Here is a 27,333-nt window from a genome sequence, read left to right on the forward strand (position 1 = left end):
TAACCGCTAAGGGGATAGGGGCCATTAGAGTGTATTTTTGTATGTATTCTTTCTGGCAACGGAGGACAATGTCCTGCGGTATGCTGACGAAGACGCCTTCATGATGGCAGGGGTAAGTAGAAAGGTTTATTTACTTTAATTATGCTGCCTGGCTAATGTTTGTTTTAATAGTGGGCAAATTAGCTATTATCCATATCTGGATAATAGTTCTTTTGCCCACTACTGTACTGTATGTGTTGGAGGGGGAGAGAGGGAAAATGTATTTATTGCAATGTCTGCAAAAAACAAATTTGGGTACAGGATTGTTACCGCAGGCCAGCGGGGACCACCCAAGCCCCCCAGACACCCGCGGGGACCCCGTTGGGGCCGACAGACAGCCGTGGGAACCCCTGCCGGCCTCTGGTATCAATCCTGTGTATTAAAAAAAAATGATGGTTTTATGTGGGGGCACAGGGGGTGGGTGGGTTGTGTATTGGTGTTTAGTACATATTGTTATGTTTATTGGGGGCAGAGGGGGTGAGTGAAGGGCCAAGTACCTGCTTCACTCACTCCCTCTTCCATCAATAAACCTGCTATTGTGCCTTAACCCCTTTATTGCCTTAGCGGCTATCTGCCAAGGTAATGAAGCTGCTTTAATGTAATTTTTATTATTAGTGTGTGGGAGCAGGGGGTCTCCTGAGATTAACCACATTGATTTCAGCCTTGGGGCCCCCCTACTTCCTGAGTTACAGGCCCAGATATGGGGTGCCGGTATCTCCTTCATTATTTAAATCCCCCGGTCACGTGATGCGGACGATTTAAAAATGGCGGCGATACTGACACCAGATGCCCCATATCAGGGCTTATAACTCGGGAAGCAGGGGGTTGCTGAGGCTGAAATCATACCGCTTCAGCTCAGGAGACCCCCTGCTCCCGCACGCTATTAATAAAAATTACATTAAAGGAGCTTCATTACCATAGCAGATAGCCGCTACGGTAACGAACGTGTTCAAATTTTCATTAGGGTTTTATTACTAGTGTAGATGAGCAGGGGGTCTCCGGAGCAGAACCCCGTTGATTACAGGTCCGGGGACCCCCTGCTTCCCGAGATACAGGGCCCGTTATGGGGTCCCAGTATCTCCTATGCATTGAAATGTCCCGCGTCATATGACCGTGGGAATCAAATGCATAGGAGATACCGGCATAGGAGATACTGGTATTGGCAGCTTAACAGTGTATGTTTGCGGGACTGGGACAAAGGGATGTGGGACGGATCCCATCTGAGACAGGTGCGGGTCCGGTGGTGTTTCATGTCTTTATCATGCTATGTGCTGCTTTCTTGAAAGATACCAGCTATGCATTTGGGTTCGTACAGGAGCGGCCAACTCCAGTCCTCAAGGGCCACCAACAGGCCAGGTATTGGGGATATCCCTGCTTCAGCACAGGTGGCTCAGGTGGCTGTGCAGAAGCAAGGATATCCTTAAAACATGAAGTGTTGGTGACCCTTGAAGACTGTAGTTGGCCACCTCTGGGTTAGGGGTTCCCCTTTAAATCAAATTATAGTTCTAAAAATAAAACATGTTTAAGCAAAATGAATTACAGTAATGTCTAAACTTACATTTCTCTATCACACATCGGATATTGTTTAAATTAAAACTGCAGCTCTTCTTTTTTACTGTTTTGTTACACAGGAACATTGCAAAAGTTGTGAGTCAGGTTCACGCATTTCAAGAAATTCCGTACTCCTTCACTCCTGATCCAGAACTGAAGTCTTACCTCCGACAACGAATAGCTCATTTCAGTGATGCAGATATTTCTGTCTTGGCCGCAGACAACAACGCCAATTTCCATCACATGCCGTCAGAAAAACATTCCCGGAAAATTCAGGACACCCTGCGCAGAATGAAAGCAACTTTTCAGTAATTTGCATTCAACCGACAAACAGCTCGGCAAATATGTGTCCCATTTATACGACCAAAGAGCAAATGAAGTAGAAAAAATAGCCACTTGAAAGGGCATATATCCTCTCTCACGAGAGGACACCTTCCGGCCACTACTATACGACACCTTCTGGCACTAGAAGACACCCTTCCAATCCATTCATGTCAATGGGCCATAAGGTGTCTAATGGCAGAACACTGCTTAATAATGTTGCCCATATTTATCAAGAAGTCTACTGCATAGGACACCGATATAGCTCATTCAAGGCAATGGTGTCTTTTGGAAGAATACTGCGTAGTCTGCCTAATAATATAGGCGTATATGTTCATTGTACAATTACAGCAAGTTGTTTCGGGATCCTTAGATGTTCTCTAGAAGGAAGCTGTTGATTCTCTGTATCCCTGTTAATATGGATGAAAAGCATGACTTCTTGTATATCATTTATATATTATTTTTCATAAGCTCTACTTCTGCCACACACCATTCCTTTCTGAAGGATCAATTGTAAACTTGAGATATAAATAAATACAAATATATATGTGTGCCAAAGTTTCTAATCTTCTAACTTGCTACCAGTTATTGGTCATTGTATTACATGGTCTTTTAGCAAATGACCACTTCTTTCCCCCTTTATTTACGGAGTGCACTAAGGCTCATATTTCCTAAGTCATGCTATATCATAAGCCACCTTCCAGTGCTGGAAGACATCTTACGGCCCTGGTGTCTTACCATGCAGGAAAGTATCATGGCACCGCTTAGTAAATAAGAGCCTAAATATCTATATATTGAAAACGTTTCCACAAATTTCTATAACCAGAACCATATATTTGGTAACCTATTTATTTGAAATTGCATAATGTAAAGCATATATATATTATTACGATATGAAATGTACTGTAATAGGATAAATAAGAGTAGTATTGTGGTATGTTATTAATACCATTTTATAATACGATTTAGGGAAATACTGATAACTAAACTTGTGAAGGTCACTACCAAACATTTGTAGACCATTTTACAGCCAAAAAAATTCCGAGCACTGCTACCTTTTTAAATGATTTTGAATTGACCAATTATTTGTTTGTGAAGTTTATTTTGTATACCGGTCATCTCACTTTGGGCAGCACTTAGGCACAGTTAAAATAAAGAATAAATAGAATACTGGACATTATTTAATTATTATTTTTTTTTGCATTTTTTTACACAAAGCACAGAAACGTTTGGTCAGTTCATTCAAAAGCGTTATATCAGTATTTATGTTTAGGGGATCGAATATTGCACCTTAAATTAGCATTGTAATCTTGGACAGCATGTTCTAGAAATCTGTATGCAGAACAGTTACCTTTTGTATGTCTCTCGGTGGGGATATCCTGAAACCCTGACCTTATTGGGTTTGCAGGGGGGGTTGGAGGGAGAGGTTAAGGACTGGAGTTGAGCACCCCTGCCTAAAGGTATTGGCACTTATGTAACAAACATAGTACAAAATATTCTGGAATTATCCCCATTATTTAATACTATTGGACAGACATTTGCACTGTATGGTTAGTTTCTTATAAGGAATCACATGGTGCACAAGTCATATGCAATATAACAGACTGCTGGAAATGTTTTGGCAATGTCCAATCTTTTGTAATTATTCCGTTTGCTCACTTAACCATTCTTGCAAATAACACTTAACAATGGAATATGCAACTTTTCCAATGAAAAAAGCACTAAACATGTCATGTTATAGAGCAGAGTGTGATATATGTCAACTATTCCCTCATTTCAGTTTGAACTTTTACTTATTCATTGTATTTGGGAAAGTAGAATCTAGTTGCATACAGTATTTTCGGATTAAAAAGAGGATTTGGAGGGCATTTCCATCATGTAATCTGCAAGAGGAGAAGGCACAACATTTCCAATCTTTGAATGCACTATTACTGTCAGTATATGTTATTACAGAAAAAGATGCTATGTAATTGGGGTGATCAGAATCATGTTTACATTGCGACCGGCTGCCTATGTGTATTATGGGAGAAACACACGTCTACTTGTTCAGCATATTTACATTTGAGCGGTTACCTTTAACAATTACTGGTAATATGGGACCAACGATATTCCCTTCGTGCCAAAAAGGGATGGTATTTAAATCTGACCATTTATCTGATAGATCGGCTGCCAATTATAATGGGTTTTTGAACCCCTCAAAAAAACTCTGTTTTATTTAGATGCATAATATGAATGTATCGAAGTGCAAAATAGAAACGCAGGACCTAAAATGACTGTAATTTCAGTCGTTTCTGTTACTAAGGGGTTTATTCCATATCAGCTGCAGTGGCCGATCGGGCAGATTTCGACCGAAATTTCACATTTACTTCAATGGCCCAATTGTCCACGTTTGCTGATATAGAATAAACCCCTAATTCAGGGGTTCTCAACTCCAGTCCTCAAGACCACCCAACAGGTCAGGTTTTCAGGCTATCCCTGCTTCAGCACAGGTGGCTTAATCAGTGGCTCAGTCAAAGATTGAGCAACCTGTGCTGAAGCAGGGACTGATTGAGCCACCTGTGCTGAAGAGGGGATATCTGAAAACCTGACCTGTTGGTGGCCCTTGAGGACTGGAGTTGCCCCCCCCCCCCTTCTAGTATTTCTATTACTGATTTTACAGGAACACGTTTGAAGCTCGTCCCTATATGTGGGAACAGTTAAAATTAATATTTTCAATTAGTACTGTATATAGTATTATTTTTTTAAGATATCCATATAAGCTTTATTGCTTAGGCCTGTGCAACATGCAGTTAGATGAATGGAAAGCACTGAAGTTGTTAAGGCCAACAGATGTTTCAGAGCCACCGCCAAGTGGTCTCCAAATAGCGAACTCAAATTATACCAGCATGATTTCCAGATATTCTAGTTACAGTGCAGTCTGCTGCATGAAATCATTGTGCAGCATGGAAGAATGCCTGTTGCTTGGTCTTTATTTCCTTAAGAAAATTGCTGCTTTCAATCAGGCCTGACATGGCAGCTGAAAAGATTTTTATTCATAGTGTCTCCTCGCCAATCTTACGTGTCTCAATCAATTGGGTATTTTATTTCAGATGGAGAGCCATAGTTTGGTCCGTCCGGCTCATCATTCTGCATCATTTGAATTACATATTCCAGAAGAGTAGTGTGAACTGTACGAATCTTTATACAATAACGTCTTTGTGTGGTGAAGCATTTATTTTTTTAAACATTGACAGGTCTTATAACATGTATTCAGTAAGCATTGTTTATATATATATATATATATATATATATATATATATATATATATATATATATATATATATATATATATATAATTAGTGTATATGTTTGTTCAGCTTATTACTATGTATTGAAAAGGAAAAAAAATGCTTTTCCAGTACAGCATGTTTGTTTTTCATAAAATGCTAAATGAAACATAAGTTTGTGCTGTTCAATGTATGTATTTGTAAAATAAACTCCTCATTTGTTTGATACTGTATATGGTGTTTTTTAATATCCTCTGTGCGACTTCAAAGAAGAACTATCCAACCTTTATCAGCAGGTTATTGATTGTGACTGCTTGCGTTTGGCTGATGACTGTCAGTAGTCTGCATTGAAATCAACTATGAGGTGTATTTAGTTGGGTTTTTTTTTTTGGCGTGTATAGGTTTTCCTGTTTGCACAACACTTTCACTGAATTGCTAAGGGAAAAAAATAGTATTGGGGACTCCACTGCCCTAACTGTGTGATATGCATTAAAATCACAAATCTTTACTCATCACAACTTCACACAACCTGTAATCTGTTTGATAAAAAGTTTGCAACGAAACCGCCTTCCCTGCGTTGGATAAGTGTTCCGCACTATTCTAATAAATGGGACTATAAAATTGTTGGGCACAGGGAAACCGCTTCACATTATTTTGTCTATGGGCAATTCATGAAACCCACTACTGTGAGGTGCAATGGGGTTTGTGGCAGTTACACTGTATGTTGACAGCATGGTTGCAATTTGAATTTGCCATACAATTTAATAACAAGTTTTCAGTGTGACAGGTTGTCATCTAGATTAAGAAATCAAAATGCGCCGAGATTAATCTAATTCACTAGAGTCCGTTCATAGATGGATGTTTTATCTCTATTTGTATAGTGCCATCCATGTACATAGCGCTTTACCGCAGTAATAAATGTGACATAATAGGAATAAGCTCTTCATACAGAAGTAGACGGGTAAAGGAGTTCCTGCCCTGAAGAGTTTAGAATCTATGGGGTGAGTAGTGAGAACTTTCAGAGACCGTAGGAAGGTTTTATGGTAAGTGTATCTGCAAGGGATCATGGTAAACGCATATGAGACGTATAGTATCGGCCGATGGAGCTACCCAAATTAAAGAGGTATGTTTTAAGAGGGGTCTTCAAGGCGGAGAGAGAGAGGGCGCTAGTCCGTGTGACGTGCAGTTTTTCTTAAAACGTTCTCCCCTTTTGGAGACTCTAGAAAAAAAATGCAGAATAATGCACACCGATAGAAAAAAGGGAAAATAAACCAAAAATGACCACTCACGCTCAATTATCACATGAAGAGAGAAATGCAGTCTGTGCACGCAAAATGCTTTCCCAGTCTTTGACTGAGCCACCTGTGCTGAAGCAGGGATATCCTTAAAACCTGACCTGTTGGTGGCAGTTGAGGACTGGAGGTGGCCACCTCTGGCATAGTAGATGCACCAATCTGCTTCTCTTCTTGCGGAATCCAAAGAAGGAAAATAAATAAACCTCTAACACAAAAGCGCGCACACATGGTGTAGGACCTCTAATAATGCGGAAACATCGTAAAATGCACATAAAGTACAAAAGTATTCTTGTGACCAAGTACATCAGTAGATCAGTGTCCCCCATGGTGAACGTGGTGCTTGGGTAGACTCTGATGTAAGCATGTCATCTTGCCAGCGTTCCCCATTCTCGCCACTGGCAGACTGCAGCTGTAAATGTTGTGGGCTTCTGGCCTGCTAGCAGTCACGTGGTTGCAGGTGGTCCACCCCAAGTTTTCACAGTTGCGGAAGCCAGCAGCTTTGCTTTGTAGCCAGGAAGCTTACTAACTAGATTGCCTGTATTTGTAGAAGCTGTGGAGACTGGTAACATTTTGAGATGTCTCTTTATATTGAACATTATTCTGGGAATTGCAGTTAAAGGTTACCGCAAAATTAAAATACCAATATGTTTAAAAATCCGCGTGAGAAAAGACTGTAGTTCAAGAGTCAGCCATGCCAGCCCGGCAGACAAAGCGTTAAAGCCAGTGATTTAAAACTCTGCAGTTCCTGAGTCGGCCAGGCCCTTTACCCCTGAGGAAGTTGCCCAGGTTTACGAAACGCATCGGGTTGACTGTGAGTGTGCTAGTCGGGAGTTGCTGTGGCGATGCCACAAGGCTCGAAGTCTTCTGCTGCTACCCCTGCGGTCAGCCAGTGTAAGTGGCAGACCTCGGGAACGTTGTCAAAAAGGGAAGGCTTACACCGCGGGGTCTAACCAGGCACCATATCCACCAAGAAGGACACTTTCTTCTTTTTTACTGTTGCGAGTCTGTTCTGGCCCAGGCTCACTGTAGCTAATGAGTAGAATCAGGCAGTTAAACTCGCCCCCTTTAAATGCGCACAGTCTCGTATGTTCTGGAAGTTTATTGGAGGGGGTTATACAGAAAGCCTAAAATAACTTGGGGGTAAAGGGAAGTTGCCAGGGAAGGGAGTTACATTAGTAACAACATAAATACTGAGGAGTGACAGCAGCTACATAACAGGGAGAGTCAAACAGGGGCCAGAACAGTCCATTGGATGTATCTTTTTTTGTTTTTATTTTCATTAAAGGGGCTACACCCTGGCAGTCCTTTTGTGTTATAGGTTTCTAGCACCCTACATTTCTGTGCCTTTTCCTGGGATTATTTCAGATAATATATATCTTTGCTTCCAGCACTCCGTGTACGCAATCTTCTTACCACTAAACCACGCGTTCAGATCTTGCACTTGAAGTTAGTTAGCACCCAACACGTCATGCTTTAAGGATACCCCTTCTTCAGCACAGGTAGTTCAGTCAAAATAACCGAGCCTCCTGTGCTGAAGCAGAGATATCCTTAACACCTGAGCTGTTGGGGGTTCTTGAGGACTGGAGTTGGAAAGCACTGGTTTAAATCATTATGTTTGATAATGTGTATGTTGTCATGATGGTATGTATGTCTTTATTTATAAAGCGCCATCTATTTACATAGCGCCTCACATCGGTAATACACATTACTTAATAATATAACACGTAGTGGGAATAAGCGCTTCAGACATAAAAGTAACATTAGGAAACGGAGCGCCTGCCCTGAAAAGCTTACAATCTAAGTAATTATTTGTTAAAGTTATTAAACATGTATTACCTCTGAAACAAATGTTAAATCGGTGGGGAATATGTTGCATGAATTTTATCTCTTGCAAAATAAGGTTTAGTTCACGTTTGCAAACCATTCTTTTGCAATAATAAAGTGCTGCAGATATGGGACGAAGAACTACTCCAGGTTTACTGCATATCATAGCATAGTTAATCAAAAGATGCACAAGGCTATTCAGAGTAGAAACATTGATTGTTTCTAGGAAACAATAAACTTACATCAAAACTTGTGACACAGCATAGCTTATGTAGCCTTTTTTCTGAACCCTCCCAAAGGAACTACTGGTCACTGTACAACACCTGCAGCTCCAGGAGATTTGAGCCTCCGCTAGCTGGGAGCCTGGGGTAACACTCATACACTTACTTAGCGCCTCCACTTACCCAGGATCCCCGTGATGTGAGATTCCCCTGGGCAAGAAATACAACAACACACATATATATGATGCAACCAGTTTTACTATAAGATAATGCACGATACCTTATCATTCTATCTTATAGCAATATAACCCAACACATGTAACCTTATACTATAACGGTATAACCTTAGTGGCTCGCCCACTCATCAGGAGTAACGTCTCCGTCCCCTCACCGCGTGCCCCACACACCGTGTCCATGTATAGTACTATTGGTATAGGCTCAGTTCTTTAACCACTCGCTCAGTGTTCCTAAAGAGTTTAGCCTAAGGCGGGATCAGCGCCTGTTGACCGGTGTTGGTGCACTTGATGTTATAGTACCTTCCGGTCATGGCGGTGACCGGTACCTCTTCGCAAAGGGTCAGATGAATCAGCAGTCTGTCTCCTGGGTCTCAATGTCCAGCCGTCTGGTCCCAGACGACTCGCCAACAAACCTGCTCTGCACGCTTGTCCCTTTGTCCCTAGCTGTCCACACAGTAAGGGGTGATGCTCGCTCTCACTATAGGCCGTCTCTGCAGCACAGCAACCTATGGTGACTTCAGGGAACACTCCTAGGGGCCTACGGGGTAGCCTGTCCTACGCAGGCGGGTCACTGACCCCCTGCACCCACACTACCTCTCCCTTCACCTCCCAGATCCCTTCTGACTACTCAACCTAACCCTGCAGCAAACACACTGCACTCACACAGTACCTGCAGCAACCGCACTGCACTCACACACTACCTGCAGCAACCGCACTGCACTCAACTGGTACCTGCAGCAACCACACTGCACTCAACCGGTACCTGCAGCAACCGCACTGCACTCAACCGGTACCTGCAGCAACCAACCTGGTACCTGCAGCAACCGCACTGCACACACACACACTGTGCCTACTTGTCAGCGCTCACAGCACTGCCAGCCGTGACACTGACAAGACTGCACCCTCACACACCTAAGGGCAGGGTCCCTAACCTAGGGGCCGTCCCTCAGTACCTACCACTACCCTGGTGGGGATTGGTGCCTGCCTGGGATCTGGGGAACCTTACCTGGTGTAGGAGCCACTTGCTCCCTACACCCTTCCTTCCCCTTCCTGCTCCCAGCTCCAACTGCCGTGTTCCAAAGCTCGCTAAATGTATCTATTCCCCTGTCTGGGAATTCTGGGCCCTCATTGGCCACCATGAGGCACCTGGTGCCTGCCTCCCTATGCCTCATGGGACTTGTAGTCCCGTGGAGGCTGTCTTTGTATTGGGGCAGTGTGCGTGCTTGTCCTGCACATGCGCGAGTCCCGGATGGCCGCCGCAACTCACTGACTGTCCCTGCACATGCGCAATCACTCGCATGCTCGCGCAACCTGTCATGGCGGTCCCCGCCAGCCGGGTACGCCGCCGGGACTCCAGGGTCTCGGATCGCTCCCTGCACCGGCCCCCACCTTCGCGAGCAGCCGGCGGGTCAGTCGCTGGCTCCGGCGGGACCCGCGACCGCTCGGTAAACGCAGAAGGGAGTCCCTGGGGGCGAAACAAGACCGGGGCTACACTTACAAGGCAGTGACACTTCCATTACTTTCTCCACATTTGCTGTTGTGAATAAGCCTGTAAGAAGGAAACCTGAGTTGTCAATTTCTTTCATTCCAGTATACAGGCTTCTAAAAATTGTACTGACGGACTGTATTGTCAGAATGGGATGTTCACAGCCCTGAATGTAATAAATACTCAGTATATAACACTTTAGCACATAGATACAGTACCATGTCAAACAAAAGCTGCATTTCTTATAGTGTCATGTTTTCTGTATATCAGGGAGGCTTTAGCGTCACCTGTTCAAATCTCTTTTCCACATTACAATGTTGATTCCTTAGTTTGGGCAGGCAAAAGATTTAGATTTGGGATACATATAATGCATTTACAGATTAATACCCCCTTTTGACTGCAGGGATTTTTCTGAATAATTGATATCATATGAACCATCCACGAGCTATGGAAGTAGAAGCTGATGAAGAAAGACAGGTGAGCGAAAGCAGACAGATTTAGGTCACAGGTCATGTGTAGGCTGTGTTAAAAAATAAATCACACAATGTGTTGGCTTTTTTTTCACCTCTGGTATTCAGATCTTACACTGTTTTTGTGTTTACTAATCTAACATTCAAGTGACGGGGGAGTTTTAAAGATTGCTGCCCAGTATACTTATACTCCTATTGCCTCTGTCTTAACATAGTGTCTTAATTGTTTTATCATATAATTAGATTGTAAGCTCTTCGGAACAGGGACTCCTTTTCCTAAGTGTCACTTTTATGTCTGAAACGCTTATTCACATTATGTATTATTTGTTATTTATATGATTATCACATGTATTACAACTGTGAAGCGCTATGTACATTAATAGCACTATATAAATAAAGACACACCCCACGCCAAATAAACCCCCCTGGATTATGTCTTCTTGTGAGTCGCAATTTTAGCAGATCAGCATGTCACATTATTACTGCAAATCCCCCACAAACTAACTTAAAACACCAAGGGACACAATGTGGCCCATGGACTCCCAGATGCTTAAGCGCTGTTATATAGTGGCCGCGTGCGCTACTCCATGCGCGGCACTTATAATTGGCTGAGGTTAGTCAGCCCTTCTATACAAGGGCCGCGCGCGCACGGCAGTGAGCGTGCATCCGACCGAACGCGGGGAAGACGGGTAAAAGAATCTTTTCGCGCCGCTACCGGCGCTGACGTGTGTATGTGTATGTGTGTATATATATATGTGTGTGTGTGTGTATGTGTGTATGTATGTATGTATGTATGTTTGTGTGTATGTGTGTGTGTATGTATGTATGTATGTATGTATGTATGTATGTATGTATGTGTGTATGTGTGTATATATATATATATGTGTGTGTGTATGTATGTATGTATGTATGTATGTGTGTATGTGTGTGTGTGTGTGTGTGTGTGTGTGTGTGTGTGTGTGTGTGTGTGTGTGTGTGTGTGTATGTATGTGTGTGTATGTATGTATGTATGTATGTATGTGTGTGTGTGTGTGTGTCTGAACGTGTCTGCACAATGTTAATACATATTTTATTTTTACGAAAGTGTTTTTTTTTTTAAATAAATAATAAATTAGACACATATACACACACACATATACATATACATACACACACACATATACATACACACACACATACACATATACATACACACACACATATACATACACACACACATACACATATACATACACACACACACAAACACACACACACACACACACAAACACACAGTACCTTCACACAGCTCACAGCTCAGCAAACACAAAAAGCATGCGGCACGTGCACGGCCGCACACTCTATAGAACAGCCCTAATCCACTAGTATGAAATGAGCAGGAGTCAGGTGCACTTTGTCAAACTAAAACTCACTTGCAGGTTAAGGTCGTGTATCGTACAGACAAAATGTTGAACTATAATTTTCATCATTAAATATATTGTAAATGACATCGCAATAAGCTTGCGGCCCTTCTACTTCTAACTGATTTCTGATCTGGACCCTTTGGAGGTGGAAGAGCCCTGGTCCATTTAGTACTTGCACAGCTATATATCTACCGTGATGAAATATCTTTGCTTAATTATATAAAGAACAGTAAGCAATAGAATGTAATACGTTAGGTTATTATTTTTATTATATTACCACAGCCTGTCCGGCATTTAATAGCTACAGCACCGTCCCGTCCTGCACTGTATCTTTCCTTGTGTTTGGTCTCTTTTATAAAAAAGGGGGAACCTTAAATCTTTTTTGAAGTGAAACTTCCTTAGCAGCACCTACCACATGAGCAAAATTCAGTGGCAGTGAATGGAGTTGGTGGGGACTGAAGTCAGTGGTGACGTCACTGCTGGCAGAAAAGACCATCAGCAACATTCCCTGCCACTGAATTTTGCCAGCTTCCAGCAGCAGGAGGAACACACACACACACCAGCCAAGTGAACTGCCGAGTGAACCGCCGAGCACACCCTCTCCCCGCCATGAGCACGCCCTCTCCCTCCCCCCATGAGCAGCCAAGCACCAGCCACCGAGCCCCCCCCGTGAGCCAATGAACACCCCCGTGAGTCGCCGAGCACCAGCCACAGAGCCCCCTGTGAGCCGCCGAACACCCCCATGAGCTGCCAAGTACCCCCGTAACCCGCCGAGCACCCCCCTCGTGAGCCGCCGACCCCCCGTGAGCTGCCGAGTAAACCCCCGTGAGCTTCCCAGCTCCCCCCATGACCCGCCGAGCACCCCCCGTGAGCTGCCGAGTAACCCCCCCATGAGCCGCCAAGTAACCCCCCCCCATGAGCCACCGAGCACCCCCCCGTGAGCCGCCGAGTAACCCCCCCATGAGCTGCCGAGTACCCCCCCTGTGAGCTGCCGAGTAATCCCCCCATGAGCCGCCGAGTACACCCTTCACCCCCCCCCCAGCTCTGCCGGGGGAGAGAATGAGGTGGGGGGGCCTTCTCTGGGTGGGGGACTCAGACAGACCCCCGTGTCTCCGTAACTCTGCTGGGGGGGGGGGGGGGGTTAGGGAGGGATGCCCTGGGGGGGTGTCATGAGAGAAGGGGGCAGGGCCCTAAGAATAACAGACACACACTCACACACACACACTCACACACTCACACACTCACTGACTGACACACACACACTGACTGACTGACACACACACACTGACTGGCACACAGACACACACAAGGAATTCAGTTACTATATATATATATAGAAGTGCAAATAGCTAAAACACGCTTTCTAAGTCAAACTTCTTTGCGTTTTGGCACCGGAATTGTGTTATGATTAATTAAAACCATTACAATTTCAGTGACAAAACATTGACAAAAGACAAATAAGTTTCACTTAAAATGCGCGTGATCACACACACACTTTTTTTTTCTTTTTCCCTGTTTGTAACTGTGAAGTGCTTTGAGTCCCATTGGGAGAAAAGCGCTCTATAAATAAAGTTATTATTATCATTATATTAATCCTGATTTTTAGAACATTTCATATTTAATCTTTAATATTTAATCTGCCGAATGTTTGTTAAATTTCTGTTGAGCCAATGTATGTCTTTTTAGTATATATATATATATAATATATATATATATATATATATATATATATATATATATATATATATATATATATATATATATATATATATATATATATATGCAAATACAACTGTATGCTCATTTGCATGTCTTAGGCAGGTCTGCAACCCCGCCTTTCCCCATTATCACCCAGCATACAGCACTTCCACTGCAGCAAGGGATTCTGGGAAATGACATGCAAATGAGCACACAGTGTCCCAGTGCCTATAGGGAACCATGTTAAAAATGGTTTTTGTGGCAAAAAGTGACACTGTGTGCTCATTTACATGTCATTTCCCAGAATCCCTTGCTGCAGTGGAAGTGCTGTATGCTGGGTGATAATGGGGAAAGGCGGGGTTGCAGACCTGCCTAAGACATGCAGATGAGCATACAGTTGTATTTGCATATTTGCTTTCCTGTGGAGGGTTTTTGTCCCTTTTTTCACTCACCATAACTTAACTCAGTATTATGATATATATGTATATACATGTAGAGGTATCAGTACCGTGTTAGCCGAGCTTCAATAATCAAAAAATAAATAGATGATACCGTTCTGTGGCTAACGAAATGCTTTTATTTGTGCGAGCTTTCGAGATACACTGATCTCTTCTTCCGGCGATGTTACAATGAATGAAGCAAGGATAACTTAAAAACAGTGTCTCTTGGAATGTTATCTGTGCTTCTCCTTCCCCCGGTGTGGATGTGTTTTATGGCTAGAGGTGTCAAAGGGTAACTGAAAGCAAGTGAAGAAAGATTGTGTATGTGTATCAGTGTGAATAAAAATGAATGGAGAACCCACAGTATAAACAGTGCTCTACACAAGGTGTGTGTGGAGTGAGAGGGATATAAATGGTGTGGGTGGGTGTGGAAATGTGAGAGTTTGTAGCACAACTAAAAGTGTGTGTGGATACTATGTGGTCCCTATTGGTGTATATGGATGGAAAAATAAGGAGTATTAGTATATGTGAGAGACAGCTGTGTGTGCATACATGTAGCACAGTATGTACAGACATGGCCTTTAGCGCTCATGGGAAGAGAGTTCGCTAGTGTCAGTAATGACTCATAAAATTTCGATCTCTGTTTAGGCCACTGCTAAGTGTCCCGAACAGTTGCATAAATTTGTATTCATGCAACCGTCTCTCTTTCGGGGTTTTAAGATTACCTTTGAGTATGGCAACCCTCAGATCGTTCATCTTATGGACAACCCCATAATCTCAAGAATATTATGGTGAGGAGTAAAGTATTCAGCAGTACAACTGAATGCGGGACAAAACCATGCCAGGACCCAAGATGCAAAACCTGCGCAATGCTCTACACAGCGGACACAATACAAATACCACACAAGAATCGGGAATACAAAATCAGAGGAGGGTTCACCTGTTCCTCCAGCAATGTCGTGTACCTCATCATGTGCATGAAATGCCCAGGGGGCTGCTACTACATAGGTGAGACAGGACAGGGGCTAAACAAGAGAATGAACCTGAATCGCCACAGCATCACACGCGGAACAAGAGACAGTCCTGTTGGCGAACATTTCTCTGACTCTGGCCATAAGATGAACGATCTGAGGGTTGCCATACTCAAAGGTAATCTTAAAACCCCGAAAGAGAGACGGTTGCATGAATACAAATTTATGCAACTGTTCGGGACACTTAGCAGTGGCCTAAACAGAGATCGAAATTTTATGAGTCATTACTGACACTAGCGAACTCTCTTCCCATGAGCGCTAAAGGCCATGTCTGTACATACTGTGCTACATGTATGCACACACAGCTGTCTCTCACATATACTAATACTCCTTATTTTTCCATCCATATACACCAATAGGGACCACATAGTATCCACACACACTTTTAGTTGTGCTACAAACTCTCACATTTCCACACCCACCCACACCATTTATATCCCTCTCACTCCACACACACCTTGTGTAGAGCACTGTTTATACTGTGGGCTCTCCATTCATTTTTATTCACACTGATACACATACACAATCTTTCTTCACTTGCTTTCAGTTACCCTTTGACACCTCTAGCCATAAAACACATCCACACCGGGGGAAGGAGAAGCACAGATAACATTCCAAGAGACACTGTTTTTAAGTTATCCTTGCTTCATTCATTGTAACATCGCCGGAAGAAGAGATCAGTGTATCTCGAAAGCTCGCACAAATAAAAGCATTTCGTTAGCCACAGAACGGTATCATCTATTTATTTTTTGATTATATGTATATACATATATATATATTTAAATATATTATTGTTTTTCATGGTATCTGTTTTCCCAAATTAGCACTGTTAAGAACGGTTAAGATGCTATACATTCCTCTTAGATTGTAAGCTTCTCTTAGCAGGAACCTGATTACTTATTGTTTTAAATTGTATGTTCTGTACTTGTCCTTATCCACTCTTTGTATTGCACTGTGAAACATGGTGGCGCCATATACATGAAATATAATATTAATAACAATAATATATGTTTGAGTGCCTCCTTTTTTTTTTTTGTAACTCCAGAATACTTTCACAATATGCTGCACCTTGTTTGGAAATTGATGCAGAATGATTATACATGAACATGTTAGTATTAGAACAGCCTGTAGTACATATCCCTGCAATTACGCAGCCCGCCCTGCTACTAAAGAGGCACAATGTTCCCTTCATTTTATTCTTTACAAGGCAGCAATTCCTAATTAGCTGTGACTTTCTTTTAAAATAATGTAATACTGGTTAAACCCTTTTTTTTTTTTTACAACAGACCAGTGATAGCACTGTCATATAACCACTTAGCTGCCAAGGAAGATTGCAATTCATTGCACTGTCCCTTTGACCCAAGGGATTAAATGTCAAGTGTTGTAAAGTATCTTACTAGTGATAGGTCATTTGTAAACTCATGCAATCTAGATCTACAGAAGATTATTATCGTCTGTTTGTATGGCGCTGATATATACCCCAGCGCAGTACAATGTGTGGGCTAGGAAAATACCTATGAATGTATATATATATATTTATTTATATAGCGCCATTCATGTACATAGCGCTTCACCGCAGTAATACACGTGACAATCATATAAATAACACATAAATGGGAAGAAGGCCTTCGGGCGTAAAAGTGACATTTAGGAAAAGGAGTCCCTGCCCTGAAGAGCTCACAATCTAATTGGTAGGTTGGAGGAACATACAGAGAGAGGGAGTGGCTCAGCGAGTAAAGACGCTGACTGGCACTGTGTTGGAAGCAGGGGAGCCTGGTTCAATTCCTAGTGTCAGCTCCTTGTCACCTTGGGCAAATTACCTTATCACCCTGTGCCTCAGGCACCAAAAACAAAAAAAATCAGGACTGCGTCATAAGCTTTTCAGAAACTTAGAGACACCCACAAATCTATGCTAAACTCGTCTTACATCAATATTTACCAACCATATAATAAATGTAATGTTTTATTTGTAGTACTGTGTGAAGTTAGGATGGATATGGAGCTGCACCTAGGAAAGTAGCATGGCTCAGAACAGCAAGAAGTGGAGAAGAAAGGGCTTTACCTAAATAGTCAAGCACTGAAAGGAAAGCCAAGCCACTGTTTAAATATAGATCAAGGTTCACTAAGAGAAGGGGGGGGGGGGGGGAGAGTAGCAATTGGATAAAAAACAAGTGAAGGGAGAAATGTCTCATTCGGAGCCCTTGATAAATATGTGACAGATATTCAAGAGCAACAGCGTTCCTGGTGTAAACAATAAACGTGGTTTAAAGGGAGTGAGTCAGCCAGCCACTTCCAAGTGAAGTGAATGTACCACGTCACTTCCAACTCTATACTAAGGGGCTGCAGAAATAGGTTTAACCCTTTGAGTGCCAGAACCTTTCAGTGCATCGTGGGTCCATTGGGCAACGAAAGGGTTAAACCAACGAGCCTGCAGACTTAGCTTTGCTAGCTCCTACTTAAAAAACCCTTTCACTTGGACATATTTTTTCTCCTGATCGCTGTTCTGCCTCCTGCAGTTTTCTGTTCTGGAGAAATATTAGTGTAGGGATATTGTTGCGCACATCTCATTAAATGTGGGGTTTTCTAATAACTCCATAACTTCTCAATGCAGTGATAGTCATTACAATGTTTGAAAGAACCGCATTATTTACTTACGTGGCTTTCAGCCACTGGTAGCCTGTAATGAAAGCAGTATGTTCAGTGTATGCTAATATTTTTTTTATATATATATATATATATATATATATATATATATATATATATATATATATATATATATATATATATATATGGTTATTGCAATAAAAACTTTTAGAGCTACATCTGCAAAGCTGTTGTGAGCATCTTACATTATAATAACCAAATTAAAGATGTTTGAGAAGATGTTGCATAGTAGATTACTTTGACTTTATTATAGCCTCAAGTTATAGACTGTAAACTATCCTTGACAGGAGTACTTTTTGCATGATGTTTTATGCACATATGATTCCTTTTATTCTAATGTCTATTCTGTGAGCTCTGTAACTTTGCAAATAACAGTGCTGGTCTGTGTATTGTATATTAGTAAAACAGCTCTTAGCTTGGCCAATAGAAAGGAATTTATTTGGGGTTTTACAAGGGGCATTCAATATTTGAATTATAATTTAGTTTACAATGAGTTTTATAATACAAAACAGTTTCACAAACTCCACTCCGTGGTCACAATGGAGATTTGATAAGGAAACATTTGGAGTCTTCATTTCTAATTTAAATCCAAACTATTTGTGGAAGTGCACTGTTTAAAGCACTTGTCTGTTGTGGAATGAATGCTAAAACAGATATATTCATTTAGGTATCTACAAACTCTCTTGTGATAATGGTGGCTTTGCTTGACATGCAGGGTTTGGGAGGGATTAGAATATTGTGTGTGTATCCTCCTTTGCAAGAATACTCCCCCCCCCTGTTCTTGTACAGTGAATGGAGATTTCATCTTCCCTGTGTGTGATTAATGCACAGACCTTGTGGGAGAGAGCAGATCTATTGCGGAGTCCAAGACCAGGCTGGGAGTCTCCAATGCGGTGCCATCAAAGCTTGCCTAATTGAATACTAAATAGAGATCAGAGAGCTCAAATTCACACCTCATCAGGAACCAGCTGAGATGTTAAATAACTCATTAACTATCGCAGATTAACTTGAGTGGTGACCTTTGGTCTTCTTTCAAGGGAAGACGCCTGAAAAATGGAGTGCCAATTAGCAAACAAAAGCAAGCTCTTTTGTCCTTCAATGTAGCAAATTATCAAACGATTAGTGTAGAAATCATAGCTAAATGACCCAAGTGCAACAGACATCTCAACCAAAGAACTTCAACGAGAATAGAGGGAGAGAGCCATATTTCTCTATACCCAACTACAGTTGGTCATATTAATGGATAGTATAGATAAGGCTGCATAGAGTTTTTGTCATTATACAATACATTGAAAGGGTCTTAGACACACACACACACACACACACACACACACACATAATCCAACAGCAAATATATGCATTTAGTCCAATGGAACAATACAGCAAATGTGGGAATGCACATTAATCTGAAATATAAAATATAATGTCCTTATCTGTGTCTTATTGGACAGAGTTTTTAGACTGTATCCACAATGTTAACTCCTACAAGTGGATCCCACTGTAAAATAATCCCACCCCCTGTTACATTTAGCCACACACAAAGGCCAGCTTTCCTTTGATTTGCATTTCGGATTATGGGTGCTAAAACACATTGGCGATACTAATCTAATGTCTTTGATCTGAATGGCCAAAAAGGAAGTCGTTTCCATCTTCCCCTAGCCATGGTAAGAATGCTGGCGCCAGTGCCCCGGGGAGAGACGTTGGTCTATTAAAGAGACATCTGCATAACGCACCGAGGGTGACATGTACCCATGAACTGTCCCAGATAAACACCTGCCACCATTCATAATTCTGGCCAGCAAGTTTAATGCGTATGGAAAAGGGAAGGTCGGGGGTGGGGGAGGGGAATATATAAAACACATTTCCCATCCAAGCTAACACATATTATGTATAGTATTTTTTTTTAGTAGACAGATGCATAGATGTCGAGGTTCAAAAGCCTGTTGAGTATTAAACAGACATTTGGGACCCAATGATTTTAAAGAGATAACGCTGACTTCATATAAACTCCATGGACGATATTGTAAATGTATCTCCAAAGTGCGGCTGGACATGTGGGCTAGTGCAGTGCCTTATTGCCATCATTGCAGAAACAATACATACATGTCTATTGTGCTGTGTTCTAGCTCCATGTATGTGCTAGTCACAAGCCTTGCTAAATAATTATGTAAACTGGTTTCTAAGGTGTGTGTATAATATATATATATATATATATATATATATATATATATATATATATATATATATATATATATATATATAAACTGTAAATATTACTGTATGACTGTATTATTATAAATATATAATAATAATAATGTGTGTGTGTATTGTGACCAGGCAGCAAGCTTAAGCCTATAGGGAACCATGTTTATGGTTTTGAAGCAAAAGGTGGCACTGTGTGCTCATTTGCATGTTATTTCCCAGAATCCCTTGCTGCAGTGGAAGTGCTGTGTGCGGGGTGATAAGGGTGATAAGGGTGAAAGGTGGGGTTGTAGACCTGTCTAAGTCTTGCAATGAGCATACAGTAATATTTCCATTTGCTATATATAATACAAGTTTTCTTACCTATGAGTGCTGTCTTGTGTCTGCTCCTGCTGGAGTGGATTTCTTTTCTCTTACTATTGGTATAGGACATGCACCGCAAACTATTTATGGTATTGGGAGTGCCGGCTGCCCCATTTTGTTCTATATATGTATACACGCACACTTTACAAACCAGATAACACAAACACACACGCACATAAGATAAGTTATGGTGGGTGAAAAAGGTGACAAAAACCCTCCACCATATAGCATATAGCAACTAAAAATATGTGAGCACATTCACATGTCTTAGACAGGTCTGCACCCCCTGCCTTTCACCATAATCACCTCGCATACGGTGCTCCCACTGCAGCAAAGGATGTGTAAGGCTGCGTTTAGACAGCCTGCGATGCGACGTGCGCATACGTGTGTGCACACGTTTGTCACTCTTTCGCTTTGGTGGGTGGGAGTTTTCAAACTGAAAATGACCCCCGGTGGTGAAGTATAGCGTTGTCGCTGCTGCACTTGAAGAAGACAAATGAAGTTGTGATTTCAAGTGGCAGCCGCGTCACGTGTACTTCGCCAGCCAATCACAAACTCCCGCCGCCAAATGAGTCATTCTGTCTGCTGTGGATGAGCACACATCGCCCAACAGAGAGGTGCAGACGTGCGGTAGCGTAGCAGCCTGTCTGAGCTCACCTCAATGCAGCAAGCATAAGCTTATAAGGCTTATAAAGCTAAGGCCACAGTGATAATGGCGGCATGCTCCGCGTCTGGCGGTGCGAGCACCCATTTCCGCTGCGACCTGTGGTCTGCGGCTGTGCTTGGAGTGGAGAGCAGGAAATCCGACTGGGGGGGTGGGGGGGGCGTCATTGGCTGCAACACTGCCGTGATGTGGCCAATGCTCGGCCACCGCGCCAAAAGACAAAAATCTTGTCTTTTGGCCAAGGCTGTCACGCATCGCGTCTTGTGAGCGCACGCACACAAGCCGGCTGGGGCCTGCTCCATAGAGCACTGTGCATTGTGAGCGGTGCACTACAGCGGCCACTGGGGACCTAGCCTAAGGGTTCCATGTAAAAATGGATTTGAGGCAAAAGGTGACACTATGTGCTCCTTTGCATGTAATTTCCCAGAATCCCTTGCTGCGATAGAAACACTGTATGCTAGGTGATAATTGCGAAAAGCGGGGTTGCAGACCTGTAACATGTGAATGTATGTCTTTATTTCTTTATTTATATAGCACCATTCATGTACATAGCGCTTTACAGCAGTAATATACATGACAAGCATATAAATAACAAATAATATAAATAACACATAAAGGGGAGAAGTGCTTGAGACAAAAGTACCATTTTGGAAAAGGAGTCCCTGCTCCGAAGAGCTTACAATCAAATGGAAATATTACTGTGTGCTCATTTGCATGTCTAAGGCCTCGTCCATGGTTGCTGCTTGCTGGCGGAGGCGCGCTTCCGCTCAGCACTGAGCCTCTACAGCCGCAGTTAGAGCGGCTTTAGTAGGGACCCGCCTACGCTTCCGCAAGCGCGCGGAAGCGTAGGTCTTACCAGAATTTTACATTTCAGCGCTCGACCGGAGCGCAGGGCCGGTCACGTTAGTGGTTCGCCCAATGAGGGCGAACCAGCTCCGTGACGTCACTGGCCCGCCCTCGGCCCGCCCCCTGACGGCGCGCTGTCTAAGGCCAGGGAAAGCACCCGCTTTCCCTGAGCCTCAGCGCGCCTCAGCACGCCCGCCGGAACCATGGACGAGGCCTTAGACAGGTCTGCAACCGTGCCTTTCACCATTATCGCACAGCATGCAGTGCTTCCACTGCAGCAAGGGATTCTGGGAAATGACATGCAAATAAGCACACAGTGCCTCTTTTTCCTTCAAATCCATTTTGACATGAACCCCTATAAGCTTATGCTTGCTGCATTGCACTGTATATATATATATATATATATATATATATATATATATATATATATATATATATATATACAGTCAATATAAACAGTTGGCAGTCCGGTAGTAGAAATAAAGACTGGTGCTTGTCCCATATAGAATAATATAGATAAACGTTACCTGGGGGTAATCCAGAGGCAGCACTCCGATATGTTTGTTATAAAAAGCAGTGTATTGATGAACAGAAGCACATAAATCCAACATTTTGGTCCCGTAGAGCAGGGGAGCGCAATATTTTCCCCTGAACCCCCCCTGCCGGCTGCCCCCATCTCCTCATGCCCCCCCACCTTACCGTGGCTTGGACGTTCTGGCATCATGACGTCATGTTGCCATGGCAATGCGACGTCACATAACGCCACGTTGCCATGGTGATGCATCACCAGAAGACATCTGAACCAAGGTAAGAGAGAGTTACAGAGGCTTTCACTGCTTCCCCGGCATTTAATTTAAGTGCCTTCGGGAAGAACGATGGGCCTCTGTAACCCCCGCGCGCCACGCAGAAAATCCCGGTTTGCATGTCCCGTGGTTTGCGCACCCCCACCGTAGAGGGACCTTCTTCAGGGGTAAACACCCCTGAAGAAGGTCCCTCTACAGGACCAAAACATTGGATTTATGTGCTACTGTTCATCAATACATTCCTTTTTTTTGAACAAACATATCTGAGTGCTGCCTCTTGATTACCCCCAGGTAACGTTTATCTATCTATCGTTTATCTATATATATATATATATATATATATATAAATAAATATATATATATTTTACGTTATGGTGGGTGAAAAAGGCGACAAAAACCCTCCACCGTCAGCATATAGCCAATAAAGAATATCACTTGTGAGCACATTCACATATATGTAACGATTCACGGTCACACCTGCCTTTTACTTGCACATCTGTTCAAACTTTAATGTCAACATTATTTTTATATTTTAACTTAAACCCTTCAGTGACAAAAGGCACGAAACCCATTGCAGTGGTGCTAATTGGGACTTTTTGAGTGATAATATGGGAAGCGGGCATTTATACATATTCTGCGGAATATATAGATATTTCAGTACAGTGTAGATACTGTGAGTATTAAACAAAATATCAGGAGATACAATAAAATACAGAAGCTGAAAATATAACTTGCTATTAGCTTTTTCTGGGTAACTTCAATTTGTTTTCTAGTTAATTGTTAATAAAAAATACCGCTTATTTTCCAGTTAATATAATCATATAAGGTTTGCTGTGCATATCAACAGAATGTGATTAACAATGTCATTGTTTTTAAGGGACATGTTCTGAAGAAGTTGATGGCAGTCTGGAAAACGAAACAATTAGAGGAAAACAAAACAAAGTATGTTAACCTGCAAATAAATATCTGTAATAATCAACAGTATATATACGAATAAAGAAACACTGTCATATTCAGTCTCACTTAAAAAAAAATATATATATTTTTTTTTTTACGTTTTGTATATTATAAATATACAATATTATTGATTGCTACGATATGCATGTACAGTAATACATATTTCAATATGTTTGGCAACATTATTCCTTATACTATATGATATGCATTATATAGACAATTCTCCATTTCTAAATATAATGGATTAATTTTGGCAACGTGGGAATGATAGACAAGAAATAGCCAATCTGCATATAAGAAAGGATGTAACAGGTAATGTAAATCAGGTACAACTGGGTTAGCCAACTCAAGCCAGACATTCTGGAGCCATCCCTAAGTGAGTTGCAGAATGTGTGAATAGAGCAACAATCTCTTTTCTTTGAGGTAATTGATGACAATTAGGTGGCACTTATCTCTGGCTTTGATGTGTGTTTACATAAACAATGCCTCTCTTTGGAGGTCCGGTATAAATAGCCGAGGTTGACCCTTGCAGTCCATACCAAGACCTGCTTCCTCACTCATACAACAAGAAGGGCTGACAGAGAGAAGCAATGACCAGGGCTCCCTTTTCCGTGGAATGGCTCTCCCAGAGCAGTCACAGCATAGGGAGGATCACCAGAAACACCGAAGGATCACTACCACCAACCTCCTACCATGGGCCACCAACCTCCTACCATGGGCCACCAACCTCCCACCATGGATTCTTTGCTGGTCAAGAGACATTCTATGTTAATAACCCACATCTCTTCCACAAGACTGGGGGACCCGAGATACGAATATCCAGCCCACAGATCAACGAAAAGAAGCAGGATAACCAAACCAGTTCCACTGAAGATGTAATCCCTGCTAAATCAGGTACTGTACGTTCAATCACACACATTTTATACTGTATTTATAATATTGTAAAGTACTTTATTATATAGAGCAGCTATAATGTTAGAAATTGCATATATTTAGAAATTACATTGCTTTTCTTGTTTTAGGGGGATTAGTCCGAGGTGGGCTATTCGTAATATATTAGTATACATAATGTATTTATAATAATAATTATAATAAATAATATTTATAATATAGTTTTACAGTCATCACTTTTGCTAAATAGGTTGTATAAATATACAGTGATATACATGGTTCATGTAGACTAAATTGCGCCTTCCCCTCTCGTTCCTATAGGATCTGAGCAGAGATGCACTGGTGGTGCTGACTCCGGCTATGAAAGTGAAGCAGGTCGCTCTGACTGTACAACCCCAGAAGGGGAGGCGGTGGAGGAGCCTCAAGCAGATGACTCTGAGGATTGCAGGCTGGGCCGCAGACTGAGAACTGCCTTCACCACAGAGCAGATCTGCAACCTGGAAAAGACCTTTAAAAGGCACAAGTACTTGGGAGCATCCGAGAGACGCAATCTGGCAGTCAAGCTCCAACTTTCAGAAGTTCAAGTAGGTTGTGCAACTCGATTCCTTCCTTGTGAACTGATTCTATCTGTAGATGTACCCAGTTAATACAATACTAGTTGCAACAAATATGAGCATGGGAAGACCCTCTCTCTTTCCTCCCGCCATCCCTCTCTCTCCCCCTCCCACCCTCTCTCCCCCCCTCCCACCCTCTCTCTCCATCTCTCTCTCCCTCCTCCTCCCTCTCTCTCTCTCTCCTACCCCCCACCCTCCTCTACTGGAATTTTTAGCACTTTGTTGATCTGGTTCTTGAAATGGGCCCCCCTGTGAAGAGGGAGGAGCGGGGAGAGGGCAGTTATGGGTGTAAAGAGGGAATAGGGCTTTTGCTGGCTATTAGGGGCTGTTGTCTGCAACATTGTACACATGAGAGACAGGCACAGCACACCAGGTCTTGTAGTAAAATAAAAGAAGTTTACTAGAAAAAAGTTTCAGCTCACTCAAAAAAATGAGATTCAAAATGATTTTTTTTTAAATAAACGCCTTTATATTTTACTGCAAGACCTGGTTTTTGTGTGTGTGTGTGTCTCTCCATGACCATGGAAAGGGCACTGGTAAAAAATCATGACCGGAATTCTTACCTTTCCCCTTTATTCAACAGATTAAAACCTGGTTCCAGAATCGCAGGATGAAGCTCAAACGTCAAATGCAAGACCTGCGGCCAGATCCCTTTCACCCGGCTCCATTCTACAATGTATATGCCTATGCCCAGCAGAATAACCCCGCCTTCCAGTGTACACATTCTGGGCAGCCGGCGTATGGTCACATACCAATAATGGATGCAGTACCTACCAACATGACTTACCCTATGGACTCCATGAACCCCTTCAACCCTTCAGCAGTTCCACTATTTTACCTGCACCAGCAATCTCTTATGCAGCCTGTTAACTATTAAAAAGAAAAGCAGTTTGTGAGATGCTGATATGGGACAAACTAGTATGAATATATTCTGCTTTCTACTGCACACCAGAACCTGCACACAAGCTTCTAATAGAAGATGAACTCTCTTATTGAGTTATTGTTCTGAGCAGGACTCATTTGCACTGGATATTCCTCAAGGAGGATTTCACAAATTAATATGTATATTACACAGATTTAAGCAATGTATTTATACATTTGTTATTCACGTTGAATAGTTCGATTTAATACAGTTGTTTTGTCAAAATTGTACATATTTTGAGAGCATCATTATTTTCTTCTATTGTGTTCGGAAGACAGTTTCATTGTGATTTAATCGTATATTAAATTAATAAATTGGTGTTTTATTTAAAGTGATCAGGATGTTTTTAGTTGTCATTTGAATGCTGGTAAATTACCAAACAAACATCATTCCTCATGATTGAATGGTCCCACCTACCCCACTCACATTAATGCAAAGAGGGGCACCAAATTCAATGAGGGAAAACCATTACATTTATGGGGACATTTTAAATAGTAATATATCATTATTAAGGTCTACTCTGACGGCCCTAAATACATAAACAGCAAGAACATATACAACAATGTATGGAAGTTGATTTGTAGCCCATAACATTTCCATGTTGCAATAAATCAAACCCTTGGCGTTTTGCTTGTCCCTCTAGTGCTAGAGTGATTTCAAGAGCAACCTCACAAGCTGATATCCCATAAAATCTGAGCTGTATTTTATAATTATAATATGTGTTTTTGATGAAAGAGTAGTAGCAAAAATGGCGGGGACAACAAATCTCACGCGTGGGTTAGGTAGAGAGATGTACACGTTTTAAGTGGACCAAATGTGGTCTTTCAGGCTCAAGTGGGTGTGGAAGGGCATGGGTACACGTGGGTGTGGAAGGGCATGGGTACACATGGTTGTGGAAGGGCATGGGTACACGTGGTTGTGGAAGGGCATGGGTACACGTGGTTGTGGAAGGGCATGGGTACACGTGGGTGTGGAAGGGCATGGGTACACGTGGTTGTGGAAGGGCATGGGTACACGTGGTTGTGGAAGGGCATGGGTACACGTGGTTGTGGAAGGGCATGGGTACATGTGGTGGCGGAAGGGCATGGGTACACGTGGTTGTGGAGGCATAGGCACATGTCAGTGC

General features: G+C 42.3%; 1 protein-coding gene and 1 pseudogene across 1 annotated transcript in view; both read left to right on the top strand.

Annotated features, from left to right (window-relative positions):
• KNDC1 (kinase non-catalytic C-lobe domain containing 1) overlaps nucleotides 1-2,458 on the top strand; it is a 55,229-nt gene extending 52,771 nt beyond the window's left edge. The window contains exon 30 of the mRNA XM_075612712.1: nucleotides 1,671-2,458. Within this exon, the coding sequence (XP_075468827.1) occupies nucleotides 1,671-1,902 (232 nt within the window). The 3' untranslated portion in view covers nucleotides 1,903-2,458. The remainder of the gene's footprint in view (nucleotides 1-1,670) is intronic.
• Nucleotides 2,459-24,370: 21,912 nt separating this feature from the next.
• Nucleotides 24,371-26,189, top strand: LOC142502191 (uncharacterized; annotated as a pseudogene).
• Nucleotides 26,190-27,333: the final 1,144 nt, after the last annotated feature.

The sequence above is a fragment of the Ascaphus truei genome, chromosome 8 (genome assembly GCF_040206685.1).
Source record: "Ascaphus truei isolate aAscTru1 chromosome 8, aAscTru1.hap1, whole genome shotgun sequence".
NCBI lineage: Eukaryota > Metazoa > Chordata > Amphibia > Anura > Ascaphidae > Ascaphus > Ascaphus truei.